The sequence below is a fragment of the Bos indicus genome, chromosome 2, assembly GCF_029378745.1.
Source record: "Bos indicus isolate NIAB-ARS_2022 breed Sahiwal x Tharparkar chromosome 2, NIAB-ARS_B.indTharparkar_mat_pri_1.0, whole genome shotgun sequence".
In the NCBI taxonomy this organism is placed as follows: Eukaryota; Metazoa; Chordata; class Mammalia; order Artiodactyla; family Bovidae; genus Bos; species Bos indicus.
Genome location: NC_091761.1, coordinates 133813122 through 133827799, shown reverse-complemented (window position 1 = coordinate 133827799; position 14678 = coordinate 133813122). Strand labels below are relative to the sequence as shown.

Here is a 14678-nt window from a genome sequence, read left to right as displayed (position 1 = left end):
TACAATTTATACCAACGTGTATCAACTTGAATTCATCATACATACTATAAACATACAGGACAGATATCCAGCCAGTTCCTACCCTCACAATCACACTCATTCATTTGCTCAACAAATAATCACTGTTTCCTAGGTCCTGGTCGGGGTGGTGGGGGAGGCAGACTGTATCTGTGACCTCAAGGAGCTCACACTCACACACGCACGTGCACACACATTCTTGTCTCCACCTGAGTGTTCCTGTTGAGTGTCTTGCTCTTCATGTCTGGGAACATAGCCTCTTCTGAGGTCTCAGAGGCGCGGAATCCTTAAGTTCACTTGAAATCAGGTTCCCATAGCTTCTGCCTGCTGCAATGGTCCCAGCCTTGCCAACACATGGCAAACCTGTGTTCGTCTGGGTCCCCCTACCTGAGGGTACAGGGAGGGCGAGTGTGGGCCTGGCCTTACAGAACACGGGAGCCAGAGACCTCTCAGCTTCTACCCAGCAGAACACTTCACAGAGGCGAAAATCAGGCCACTCCAGATCCAAGTGTATTTGCCCAGCATATTAGATGCTTCTCTGTCTTTGAACTAACACTATTTGGAACTTCTTTGGTGGTGCAGGGGATAAGAATTCACCTGGCAATGCAGGAGACACGGGTTCGATCCAAGGTCTGGGAAGATTCCACGTGCCTCGGAGCAGCTGAGCCCACGCATCCCAGAGCCCTCGGGTCCTAGAACCTCATCAACAGGAGAAACCACTGCATGAGACGCCCACGCACTGCAGCGGAGAGCAGCCCCGCTCACCACAGCCAGAGAAAAGCCCGCACGACAAAAGCAATGAGGAGTCAGCACGGCCGCCCCAAACCAAAAATTACTGACAACTACTTATGTCAATAAGGATGAATTTCAAAAACATTATCTTGGGAAATAAAAGCAAGTTTCAGGATGAAACCTACTTATAGCATACCATTATATAAACTGTAAAGACTACATATTTCAATGTAAAAGGTTGTAAGATTATAAAAGGATGTATTTTGCTTCCCTGTGATTGTGGTAACAGATTTCTACAGACTTGGTGGCTTAGGACAACAGGAATTTATTCTTTCATGGTTCTGGGGATCACACGGCCACCAGGCCGAAACCAAGGTGTCATAAACTCCGTTCTCCCTGGAAGCTTTGTGGGAGAATCCATCCCTTACTTCCTTCGGCTTCCGGTGGCTGTCAGCGTTCCTTGGTTTACGGCCGTATCGCTCCAGTCTCTGTCTCCACGGTCACAGCAACCCTTCCTCCTCTGTCTGTGTCAAATCTCTTTCTTGCCCTCTCTTTGAAGAACACATGGTATGGCATTTAGGACCCTCCTAGAAAATCCAGGATAATCTCTCTGTCTCAAGATCCTTAGCTTAGTCTCATCTGCAAAGATCCTTTTTGATTTTAAGGTAACATTTACAGGTTCCAGGAATTAGGACCTGATATCCCCTGGACCGCAAGGAGATCAAACCAGTCCATCCTAAAGAAAATCAACCCTGAATATTTATTGGAAGGACTGATGCTGAAGCTGGAGCTCCATTACTTTGGCCACCTGATGTGAAGAGCCGACTCATTGGAAAAGACCCTGATGCTGGGAAAGATTGAAGGCAGGAGGAGAAGGGGACAACAGAGGATGAGATGGTTGGATGGCATCACTGACTCAGTGGACGTGAGTTTGAGCAAACTGCAGGAGATAGTGAAAGACAGGGAAGCCTGGCATGCTGCAGTCCATGGGCTCACAAAGAGTCAGACATGACTGAGAGAATGAACAACAACAATCTTTGGGGGCTGTTATTCAGCCTCCTTCAGCGTGTACAGAAATAACAGCAGTCATGACTGCGTTTCTTCTAAAGGGAAAGATGGGGAATAATTCGGTAGAGGAGAGCATAAGGAACTTGTCTATAGGCGCCCACTCTATTATATCTGTGTGAAATACTTAATAATTTTTTTAAAAAAAATTTAAAACCCTGCCACCTCCAAGCAGTGTGACCCTGGGCAATTTATTTCGCATTTCTGGGCTTTCATCTCCTCTTCTGTAATATGAAGATATCGATCCCTCCTTCGTGAGAGTGTAGGCGCTTTCAAAAGTATCATGTTTATGAAGTGCCTAGCAGGTGTCTGGTGCATCATAAGCCATCATTATTATTATTGCTGTTGTTGCCTTTCTGGAACTGAGCAGCATTTTCTACAGCACACTCATGGGCACATGCACACACACACACACACACACACACACACACACACACACTCTTACTGAGTGAGAGAAATAAGTTTTTCTGCTCCAAGCTCTGGTTTCTGAAACCCAGCGTTGGTGGGGGTGGGGTGAGCAGGAGAGCTGAAACCACGGTGGTAGAGGCAGGGGTGGGAGGGGGGCCCTGTGCAAAGGCCCTTTTTGATCTCCTCTAACTGCCACTATAGAGAATTAGATGGAATTCATTTCTATGATGAAGGAATTAATGGTTATGGAGAGAATTGGGTTCAGGTGGAAGACTTGAATCCAAAGAAGGGAATAAAGCCTTGAAATTCAAATGAAAAATTATTATATAAGCATAAAGGAAACCTATTTTACACCTGTAAGACTAAATGTATAAATATGAACCAACCGCTCCCTCTGGGAAATGGGGATTGTGCTTTTAATTCACCTAGACAAATATGCAGTGCTCTCTCCCTTCCGTCTATGCATTCCGGTGAGGACCGGCACTTGCCAGGGCTGCAGAGTAACGCCCCCTCAAGACTGGCCACCTCCTCCCTTGGTCTAAGCATCTTCCGGGTTCCCAGGGCCCCCAGGAGGGGCTGGTCTCCTGAACCTGCGAATTGCATGGACAAGGTCATCTCAAAGACTCCTCCCAGCTCTGGCATGCTCTGGTCTGGTCCTGCCATCCCCTCCCCACCCCCCCTCACCCCCACGGACTCTCGTACGGGACATAATGCCCTATGGTCATTAGGATGTTTCAATCTCATGCATTTATTCATTCAGTAGCGTCTCTGAACACCCGCCAAGTACCAGTCTCTGTGCTTAGAGCTGGCGATCATCCAGTTTACCAAAGGGGAAACTGAGGCAGCAGGAAAAGAAATGGGAGCGAGAAAGAGAGCAGCCTTTAGAGTCAAGGAGGACTAAGTTAAAATCCTTTCCCTTTCACCTGATGGCTCCTTGACCTGAAACCAGTCTCAGTTTGACCTCTGTTGTTCAATCGCTGAGTCATGTCCGACTGTTTAAGACCCCATGGACTCAGCACATCAGGCTTCCCTGTCCTTCACTGTCTCCTGGAGTTTGCCCAAACTCACGTCCAGTGAGTCGGTGATGCCATCCAGCCGTCTCACCCTCTGCCACCCCCTTCTCCTCCTGCCCTCAATCCTTCCCAGCATCAGGGTCTTTTCCAAGGAGTCAGCTCTTCACAGCCAGTGACCAAAGTATTGGAGCTTTAACTTCAGCATCAGTCCTTCCAGTAAATATTCAGTGTTGGTTTCCTTTAGGATTGACTCGTTTGAAAAGGCAAAAAAGATGACACCAGATGAGCCCCTCCAGGTCAGCAGGCGTCCAATACGCCATTGGGGAAGAGAGGAAAAATAGCTCTGGAAAGAATCTGACCTTGGACCTCCTGAAACTCAGCCTCCCCCTCTGTACAGCACAGACGCTGCCATCTACCACCAGGAGTGGCTTTCAGATGAAACAGGCTTTCCTGAGTGCCTGGCACGGGGCTACCGTTCAACACTGTAGTTACTCACACTGGGGCTCATGGTCAACGAGTAACATGGTCACTCAGTTTGGCCCTTTCTTGAGCACCCTGTGCTCTAGCTCAGCCCCAGAGATAAACGCAAAAGGAACCCAGCGGCCAACTGTACGGAGGAAGCGGGAAGGAATGGAGCCAGCACCACCCGCTGAGTGCCGACTGCAGATCAAACGTCAGCCTGGGTGTTTGGACCCAACTCACCACTGCTGCTCAAAATGGTACGGATCAGCCAGGCTTCAAGCTCCATTTGGGCTTCTTTCTCTCTGCACGTGTGGCTAGTCACCCTTCTCACGCTCCAAGAGACTGAGAAAGCCTTGGCGCACAGAAGCCACTCCAAAGGTTCAATATCCCTACACATCACTGGCCTCACGAGATTCAAGCCCAGGCCTCCCAGCCTTTTCTCGAGGCCAGACACCCTGCTTGTGCCAGAGTCATTCACTCACCCACCCATTTATCCAATGAGCATTTACTGAACATCCGCTAAGGAACTTAGCTGACACCAGGAAATACAAGTAAGTGCTCCTGCATGCAGGAGAAGGAAGACCCCTCCCCACGTGGCAGAGGAGGGGCCTTCTCCAGGAGAGGACAGAGAAACCCTGGGCACCCGAGGAACTCAATTCCACCAGCTTCCCCTTAGCAACAAGCCCGTCTGAGGTGGGACCCCAGCAGCGTCTGATGTTTGCATCCTCAGTCCGGTCCCACCCCAGCCCTCCAAGGCCTGGGGGCCTGGAAGGAAAGTTCCCTGGGCTTGTGGGCTTCCCTGGAATGTGTGCAGAGCCACAAGCTCCAGGCTGGCTGGAGCAGACTGCTGCCAACCCTTTTGAATATGTTTAATGAAAACGCTTTGCCGGTTTCACAGATGCTCAGCTGTGATAAGGTAACTGTCTGAGCATGGTAGACAACCCGTTAACGCTGGACTCAGGGCAAGTTGAACTTGGAGAAATGAACTGAAGCGGTCAGTGATGGCAGCCCATCTTCAGCCGACACGTGGTCTTTTGTTCAGGCAGCCAGGGGCTTGGGAGGAGACGTCCCTCCCCAGGCTCCTCCGTGGATCCAGCGCACAGGGCTTTCTGTTGCACACTCACTTCCACCTCCTCGGATCTGTGTGTGTGCATGCACACAGAGGCACATGTGCCCACATACAGACGTCCTGACGCGCTCTCATACACGCACTCAGCTCACTTGTCCTCACGCACACACTCTGACACGCAGTCACCAACACCCACTCCATGCTCCTTAGGCCACTGGGACCCGATCGGAGGGACACTTTCCTCTTCCTGGGGAGGTCCTTTGCCCGCCCCAGAAACGGCAAGGAAAGAGAGACTCACGGGCGGAGGACAGGTGTGTACAGATACGGGGACTGCACTTCTGAAAGTCAGTGGGAAGGCAGTGACAAGACAGGGACATCCAGAGGCGGAAGAACAGGACAAGGGGGGCCCCAGCGGCCAAGCCACCAGCCAGTGAGGGGCCCAGGCGTCTCGGCCTCACTGCCTTTCCTTCCAAGTTTTCAGGAGGCCCTCAGGACCAGCCTGAGAATAAGGAGAAAGAAGAGAGGGAGGAGGAGGAGGAGGAGGAGGACTGAGCCCCAGGAAGAAGGAAGGAAGGAGGAGGCCGCCTGAAGCTGAAGGAACAGCGGGCCTGGGAGAAGCCTCCTTAGGAGCGTGTTGCCGTCTTTACCTTGGGAACTGGAATCCAAGGCACCCCATTCGTTTTTTCTGGGGGAAATTAAAATGTCAAGCCCAGAAACACCCCCGTTTTCCTTTTCTTCTTCCTCGGGTTTGGACAAATATTTCAAGGTCACTCTGAGAAGAGTGTTCCTTCTTAAGAGGAATAAAAAATAATAAAAGATTCTGGGGAGTTGGGGGGAAAGGTGCCTCTTCCAACGGCCCTGAGTAATTCTGGCCTCAGGAACCTGGAGAGAGCCCGGGGCTGCCACCGGAGGGGCCTTTGTTCGCGGATATTCCATTTCTCTCCCCGCCCCCACCTCCCTCATTATCAAACATTTGAAGACTGAATAATTCCATTTGTCGATGTCTTCGGCTGGAGCCTAGAAAATGCAAAAGGCCCAGCCAAAATCAAAACCCTTGGTTTTCAAGGTGGATTTATCATCCTTTAAAGGAAGATTTATTGGGTAATCGCCTTCAAAAAGTGCTCATTGCGCAGGGATCTGAAAGAGTGTCCTCTCCCTTGGGCTGGGGAGAGACCCCTGGCCCCCTGGGGAAAGGAGCCCCAGTGGTGGCCACAACTGATCTCACCGTCTCATCAATTCACAGCCAAAGACCAACTTCCCCAGCTGAAGTCAACCTGAGGTCTTGCCCCTAACCCTTGGGCCTTTGTCGTTCCCCTTTTAATTGGGGTCGGAAGGTTCCATTTGGGAACATGGGGAGTGGGGATTCCTTATTTTAGCATTGTTGTGGCCCTTAATAAAGAGGTGGAGGAGCTCTCAGACCAGACAAGGGGGCAGTAGAGAACCACTGTTGAAGCCTTTAGAACGTCTGGGAGACACTGGTTCCTGCAGGGAATGGGGTGCTCAACCACACTGGGCCGGGCCTGGACAACCTCCTTTCGAGAGTTTAAGGTGGATGCCAAACAGAGGAAGGTGTCTTCCCAAAGGTCGTTGTGGATCCCCATCTAACCAAAGGGCCCCCTGCCCTGGGACTCAGGCTCAGAGAGCCAAGGAGGACCATACATACTTCGGGAAACCATGGCGATGGGGGACGCGGCGGACAAACTGGGCAGAAGCGGGGAGGAGATAGCCCGGGAGAAGTCAGAAAGGCCGAGGGGAAAGGAGAGGGGACTGGGGGAAGACAGAGGAACCCGTGACACAGACTGCGGGGGCAGGGAGGGGCAGAGAAGTGTGTGAGAGGGACAGCGGAAGAGGAGCGGAAGAAACAGGGAAAGAGAGACTGGGGTGAGGGGCTGGAGGGAACACTTTCGGGGCCAAGAGGAGGGGATGTTCCCTCCCTGCTCAGCGGTGCCGCCGGAGCCCAGGTGAACCACCCCCCTTTCCCCTGCTGGATGTGAAATCGCCATTTCACCCCGACACACTTCTTAATTGTTGCAAAAATCATTTGTGAAATTGGTCTCCAACAGGCGAGAACGGCCACGCTTATTCCGACAGACACCCCCCTCTTTCTCCCCCTCCACCCGCCCCGCGGGAGCCCACGGGATCCCCCAGCCATGGAAACCCAGAGTTGGAGCCGCCAGGGTTTAGGGGCGCCAGCTGAGGGGTCTCCTTCGCGACTGACTGAACCCACCCCGCTGAGTCTTCTGCAGCAGCGGAGGGCTGGGACCAGGCCAAGAGTTAGATGGCCCTGAGTGGGCCGCCTGGGGTTCCAACGTCCTTGGCAGCCACCAGTAGGGGCCCTGAAGTGCGCGGGAGACAGAGCTCAGCGCGCTCCAGAGGGCTTCTCACCCCAGGGGATCGACCAAATCCCACTCACACCTTCCTGATGGGTGCTTAGAGCTACGCTAGGACACGGAAGAGACGGCAGAGCCTAAACCCTGGCTCTGACCCTCACTTAGAAGCACACACAGAGTGGGCACACATCCACACACCCACCGCAGACCTACACACAGATGTGGACACAAACCTGTCCACACACAGACACACGGACCACACCATGGGTGGCCACACACGCAGAGGCGGGGAGGCTTAAATGCTTCCTCACCATGATGGAAAGTACTGATGGGCGCATGAATGGATGAACAATGCGTGTGTGTGTGTTACATAGGTATGTCTGTATGTATACCTGTGTGTGTATATGCAGCCACCTCAGGAGGTCAAGGCAGGCCAGACCCTCCAGCGAGATGAGATGGAAAAGGGACTGACTCAAGGCTGACTCATCGTCCCCAGACTCACACACTGCGGCATAAAATGCCACCTTCTCATCTCTCTTGGGGGCAAGCATCTACTCTCAGTGGGGCAGCATCTCCAGAAAGGAAAGGGTCACAGAAAACCTTGCAGGGCCCCTATAACTCAGGCAGCCGGGCACCCTGGTTTCCTAAAGGGACTGGTGGGGGGGCCGGCTTTCCAATTTTAAAGCTATGTGGCCTTCCCCCCTCAATTCTGGGGCCCCGAGGGGGGCATGAGTGTAACAGCTTTTCAGCAGGCCCCCATTTCTAGAGGGTCTCCCCCACCCACCCACCCCCACCTCCGGCCGGAGGAGCCCCCAGTCCTGGAATAGAGGGGAGAGGAAGGAGACTGTCACAGGCTTAGAGGGGCAAAGGTCACAGGTGAGGCAAGGGGGAGGGGAGGGGGCGCACGGGGCCAGCCTGAGGAGGCTCCCAGGCCAGGCCCGGAGGGGGCTGACCCCAGCAAGGGGAGAGGGCGGGCAGGGGGCAGGCTAGGGGTGGGGGCGAGTTTGGGGGCTGGGTTTATTTTATTGTATCTGGCCTCCAGCGCTGGGCCGGAGACACTCTTTCTCGGGGGAGACAAAAGACCCGCAGTCGTGGCGTCCTGCCCCGCTGGGAGGGCGTTTCGCCCCCAGGACTCGGCATCCCCCTGGCAGAAGGGTCCGGTCACTCCGGCCCTGGGGAAGGTGGGGAGAGCGCAGAACAGCAGGACCTCTCTCCCACACTCAGTGATTAAATGGGGCTCCCTCCTCCCCACCAGCAGAGGACCTCGGGGCTGGGGTTCTCGGGGGGTACCCTCCTCCCCACGTCCCAGCCCTTTGGACCCCCAGATCCTGGGCACCTCCTTGCGGGTCGCCACAAGGCAGCGAAGTACCTGCTGGAGAGGGCTTCTGGGTGTGGCCTGAACAGGGGCAGGAGTTTAATCCTGGCTGGAGATGGGTGAGGGCTGGGGGGCCGGGAGGGGAGGGGAGAAGGGGGTGGGTCCCTAACACTGAGCATAGGGCTTTCCAAGCCCCAGACCCCGCCATCCTTCTGGGCTTCCCAGAGCTGCAGGAGGCCGGGCAAGAACAGGACACCGGGGCTCAGAGGCAGTTTGACAAAGTCATACCCCCACCCCCAGGTCACCTAGGCCTATTCCAGGTGGACCCCAATGGCAGAAATGTCAGAATGTGTGAGTGAGACCAGGGAGAAGACGTGAGATCCAGCTGGGCTCCGACTCTGGGAGGCTAGAGCTGAGGCGAGAATTCGAGGCAACCACCGACGGGAGGCAGGCATTCCCATGCAGCCGGACTGCAGAGCCGGGCTGTGGGCGACCGCGGGACTGTGGGCTCGGCCGACCCGGCCCGTCCGTCAGGGGAAGACACCGGGACTGGAGGGCCCCCTCCCCTTCTCCCTCGCACCCCCCAGCCCCCACCACGCCCCCACCCTTTGCTCCCTCTGTTTTAACGCGCGGTTCAGACGCTCCCCCCAAAGCGAGGTGAGTCGAGGATTAAAAAACAGAGGGGAAAAAAAAAATAAATTCGTAGATTTCTTCTCGTTATTGGTCCTCGGCTGCCTTCCGCCCTGGCCCCCTGCCCTCCTCATGAATAAAAGAAAAGTCCGAATCCATCACGTCCCATTCGCCGCCGCCGCCGCCTCCCGCGCGCGCTACAACCAGCACTTCTGCGCAACTTACCCGGCGGATCGCTCTCCCCTCGCCTCCCCCCGACCCCGCCACCCCCTTGTCGCCCCTGCTTCGGCCCCCGCAACCCAAGAGGTTCCTTCTTCCCTCCCCAGATCTTCCGGGAGGGGGGCGGGAGTGTGAAAGCTGGCGTGTCCGCGAGGAGCGAGTGTGGTCGGAGAAAGAAGGCGTGGAGAAGAGCAGGAGAGGAGAGGGCGGGGGAGCGAGAAGATAAATATATAAATAAATACGGAAACAGGAATCCAGTCCGCAGCCGCTCGGCTCAGAAACTTTGGCCCGCAGCGCGGGAGCGCGGCCCTCGCCAGTCCGAGGCTGGGGGCCCGGACTCCGGCCCCGATCCCCCCCGCCACCCCCGCCAGCCTCGTTCGGCGTCCAGGCCGCGGGCCCCGCTGCTGCCCCGCGCATCCGCCCGCACAACTTCTGGCCGAGCGGGGCGGGCAGAGGAGGCCTCGGGGTGGCTGTGTTTGTTTGTTTGAACTTCCTCGTCGCCACCTCCCCTCTTTCCCCAGCCTCCCGACCTCCGCCCCCCAACCTCACCCCCACCCCGCCCTCCCCAGCTTCTGGACGCGAGCGGCTGCTGCCGGGGGTGGGGGGTGGGGAGTGTTTGCCGAGGGGAGGGGGAGGAGGTTTAAAAAAAAAAAAAAAGACGAAGAAGAAGAAGAGGAAAGAAAGAGATCGCGGCAGGGGGAAGGGGAGCGGACGGAAAGCGGTTTTCGCCGACTCGGGACCCGCCGCCGGCGTGCGCGAAGAATGGCGGCGCTCCCCGGCACGGTACCCAGGATGGTGCGGCCGGCTCCCGGGCAGAACTACCCTCGCACGGGGTTTCCCCTGGAAGGTAAGAGCGCCCGGGGTGGCCTCCCTCCTCCGCCGGGGCCTCCGAGTCCTCGGGGAGGTGGCAATCTTCGCGGGGTGGCGGCGGCGCCAGCAAGGGAGCAGCCGGGGGGTTCCCTTCGCTTTTGAGTCCGAGTCCCGGCGCCCGACCCAGGAAGTTTCTGGGGACCCACACTCGTCCGTCTCCGCGTGGGTTTCACCGACCAGCGGCCCCAGCGTCACGGGTCCTGGGTTGCGGCCTTTCCCCGCCGGGCTGAACTCCGAGTCGATCTCGACTCCTAGTCAATTTCAAGTCCTAGTGGATCTCAACTCATTCCACTATTTTCAGATACTTTCCACCTAATACTTTCTCGGCTCCCCTGTGTCCTGCCAGCTACGGGGCTTTCTACTCTTGTTTTGAATTGTTCTTTTCACCCTGGGATGGTTTAACAATCCCTTTTATTTCGAAATACCAAGAGTGTGTGATGTTTTATATCTCTTAACTAGGACCTCGCCTTCGAGCCTGGAAACAAACTAATGTGAAATAATAAACAGTAACGGTTTCCGCCCCCCGGAAACTTTCCACTCGGGCTTCCGAACTCTAGAAATCCCTCGGGAGAGACCTCAAGACGGCGAGAGGGCATGGAAATGCCCAGACAAGGGGAGAGTGTTAGTTTTCTAAGGTCTCCTCCCTAAACATCCAGCACCGGGGATGAGCCGAAGGGACTGGCCGGGGTGAACCGGTTCTTGGCTCCAGCAAGGGCTGGAGCGCACCAAGACCCTTTCCTGCGTTCTTGTTTTGTTTTCTTTTTAAACTAATATTAGGCCTTCGACCTGTCAACTGAGGGATCCCTTGGCTTCTGGGGGTAGGTAGCCCAGGATGTCAGACGTGGTTAGAGATAGGTGCGACTTTTATTTTTTAATTACTCTTCTTATGATTGTATGAGCCACTTGTGCGCGAGGAGGGGAAACAAGGCAAGGAGGGGAAGGACGGGCAGGCAGCCTGCGATCCGGGGAGGGGGGTGTCCCTCCGGCAGCTAGACGGCGCGGGCCCGGGAATTAGACCGCGGCGATGAGAGCGGCTCCGTGATCAAGTGCGCGCGAGCAGCCACGCAGGCGGGAGAGCGCGCCGGCCCGGGGATTTGTCGCAGCGCTCTCTTGTAGCGAACGCAAGTAAAACAGGCGGCCGCGGCCGCGCAGCGGATTAGGACAATATTTGCCCAACATGACGGAGAATACTGAGGAGAGCCGAGTGCCGGTCGCTAAAGAGGCTCTTGAATATAAAGTTGGGCGCTCGAGAGCTCTCCAGCGCTAATGGCATATCCCACCACGGAGACCGAGTGACTCTGACTTGGCGACGCACGATTTCTGATTAAATCCGAGGGTGGCTTCAGGCACCCACTTTTCCATGGGGCGGGGGTGTGGGGGGGGGGGACGGCAGAGCGAGGGGAGGAGGCGGTAGGAACAGCTCAGCTACCGAGCCTCTGCTCGCCTCCTTCCTTGCAATTACACTGTCAGCTCCCTCCACTCCCAGGGCTGTGAAATCGTTCTAATCTACCAGATCTCCGCAGCCGCCGAGTCCCCAAATTGGGGGGATCGAGGCTGGATTAGTGCACCGGGTGTCCCCCCCACCCCCAACCTTCTGGGAAGAAATTGTGTGGACTCTGCATTAAAGCTTCCTCCGCGTGCTCCCCTCCCCGGCTCACACGGCGAAGGGCTTCTGTCTTCCTGGTTCCCAGAAGGGACTCTGGCCCATCTGTGCACCGGCCTCTTCGAAGCTGCAGGGACAGTTCACGGGTGTCTGAGGCCGAATGAGTATTTGATTTAGGAGCTTGCTGACAGTGGAGCAGATCACCCCCAAATCATCCCCAAACGAAATCTGAACTTCGAGAGAGGTTGGAAGGAAGGGGAGTCCCTCGAGGGGCAGCCAGGAGCCCCCGGGGGCAGCAGCCAACAGCTTTCTGTGGCCGGTCCCTCTGCTGTGCCTCGACCATCCAGTTATGGGTAGGACAGTTCTGCTGCACAAGCCAGAGCTGTAAATACTAGTAATCAACCAGCCTTTCCAGGGCCAATATCAAATGGATCAGACTTGACCACTTAGAGCATGGAACCGACCAGATGGGCCCCATCTCACCGGTTATCAGCGTCTCTAGAAGGCAAGCAGACCCTCCGCCCAAGCTGCCAGTCCAGAGAGCCATCAGTTCGAGTACCCAGGCTCCACCGGTCTCTAGGCTGTCCCCTCTGCGTCTCTCCCTCCCCTTCTCAGACACAGATCCCCCAGGTGTATCCTCATCTTCCGTACGTAGTGTGGCAGGACTGGGGACTCGCGGCATCTGGGAGGACTCTGGCAGCCAGCCCTGACCACTCTCCCCATCCCTGCTGGGCCTTCCCTTGGCTTCATGGCAGCTTTCCCCCGGACATCTGAACTGCCGCAGCTCCAAATGTGGGGGACGGAGATCTGTTTGCAGGGGTCTTGGAGCTCAAACAAAACTGAAGTCCAAAGGGCGGTACTCAGTATCCCCATCCTCACCCCATGTCTCTCTTTTTCCTCATCTCCCCCTTCCCTCTCCAGTGTCCACCCCGCTTGGCCAAGGCCGGGTTAATCAGCTGGGTGGGGTCTTCATCAACGGGCGACCCCTGCCTAACCACATCCGCCACAAGATCGTGGAGATGGCCCACCATGGCATCCGGCCCTGCGTCATCTCTCGCCAGCTGCGGGTCTCCCACGGCTGCGTCTCCAAGATCCTCTGCCGCTACCAGGAGACCGGGTCCATCCGGCCTGGGGCTATCGGCGGCAGCAAGCCCAGAGTGAGTGTCTTTGCCGCAGAGCTGACAGCCAGCCTTCCCGTGGCTGGGGGTCCTGGCTGGAGCCCGGCTCTCCCCTGTGCCATCCCGTAGCAGTAGGGAGTCAGTCTACATGCTACCTATGGGCAGTACAGTGGAAGAAGGTCCCCACGCCCAGACCTCCTCCATTATTTGAATTTCTCAAAGATGGGGATAACTGGGGGTCCAGATTTCCCAAAAGGCCAGTGAGTCATTCCTGTGTTGTCCCTACATCTGCCCAGAACCCCGTTGCCATCCCAAATGAGGGAAATCTTCCTTCAGTCTTGCCTGGAATAGTGGCGGCGGAGAAGGGGGTCCTAATTAGGTTTCTAGTTTATTACCTATCCTATTCTACATTCCCCAACCCCAGCAGCCTTCCTGGGAGCCAGGAACAGGTTTCTGGAAAGGATGAAGCCAATCTCAGAATGGAGGCATGGTGACCAGAGCCGTCAGCCTGGCCCTGGGGCTCCTGGGAGGTTGATATTAAAAGTGTCTCCCTCCCCCCACCCCATCTTTCCACTCCGACTCTCCCACCTCCACCTCTGAAGCAGGTGGCGACTCCGGACGTGGAGAAAAAGATCGAGGAGTACAAGAGGGAAAACCCGGGCATGTTTAGCTGGGAGATCCGAGACCGACTGCTGAAGGACGGGCACTGCGACCGCAGCACCGTGCCCTCAGGTGAGAAGGCAGCTGAGCCCGCAGAGCGCACCCAGTCCCCACCCTGTGTGTTCTTTCTCCAAGTCACCAGGGCCAGGGCTCGGCCGTGTGAGGCTGGCACTGAGGGGCAGAGGAGGTGATGGAAGCCAGGGAACTTGGAGAACAGCTGGGAGAAAAAGAGCCAGAGCGCAAAGGAGGCAGGGCACAGGAGGGAGTTAAAACCGAAAGGAAGATGGGAGCAGGGAAGAAGGGAGGAAAAGAAGTTAGGAAAGGAGAGAGGAGCAGAAGGAAGGAAGGGAGGAAGGACGGGAGGGGGGAGGAAGGAGTTGAGCAGAAAGTTATGAAGTTGGATAACAAGGGACATTCCCTTGGCGCCTTCGCAGAGAGTGGCCTACAGGGCTGAGTCCATCCTAGAAGGGTCGGTCACAAGCTCCCTGGACTTCTTTCTCCGAGTCACCATTTCTGTGCTATTGCTGACCCCAGCCACCAGTGGGTCCCAAGTGTGGAGGCCCTGGATTTTGCTGCCTGTGGGTGGGAAGGTGCCCCCAGGGGTATATGTGTGTGTACCTGAGCATTCAGGGGTGTTGTGTGTGTGTACCTGAGCATTCAGGGGTGTGTGTGTGTACCTGAGCATTCAGGGGTGTGTGTGTGTGTGTGTACCTGAGCATTCAGGGGGGGGTGTGTGTGTGTGTACCTGAGCATTCAGGGGTGTGTGTGTGTGTCTGTGTACCTGAGCATTCAGGGGTGTGTGTGTGTGTGTACCTGAGCATTCAGGGGTGTGTGTGTGTGTGTACCTGAGCATTCAGGGTGCTGTGTGTGTGTACCTGAGCATTCAGGGGGGTGTGTGTGTGTACCTGAGCATTCAGGGGTGTGTGTGTGTGTGTGTACCTGAGCATTCAGGGGTGTGTGTGTGTACCTGAGCATTCAGGGGTGTGTGTGTGTGTACCTGAGCATTCAGGGTGCTGTGTGTGTGTACCTGAGCATTCAGGGGTGTGTGTGTGTGTACCTGAGCATTCAGAGGTGTGTGTGTGTGTGTGTACCTGAGCATTCAGGGGTGTGTGTGTGTGTGTACCTGAGCTTTCAGGCATACCACTGGGATGCACATCTGAGTGTGG

At 55.9% G+C, this 14678-nt stretch overlaps 1 protein-coding gene across 2 annotated transcripts in view; it reads left to right on the top strand.

Moving 5' to 3' along the window:
- Nucleotides 1-9911: 9911 nt before the first annotated feature.
- The window catches only part of PAX7 (paired box 7), a 106927-nt gene continuing 102160 nt past the window's right edge, over nt 9912-14678 (top strand). For both annotated transcript variants that reach the window (XM_070777955.1, XM_070777949.1), the window contains exons 1-3: nt 9912-10108; nt 12656-12891; nt 13455-13584. In XM_070777955.1, the coding sequence (XP_070634056.1) occupies nt 10024-10108; nt 12656-12891; nt 13455-13584 (451 nt within the window). In that variant the 5' untranslated portion in view covers nt 9912-10023. The remainder of the gene's footprint in view (nt 10109-12655; nt 12892-13454; nt 13585-14678) is intronic.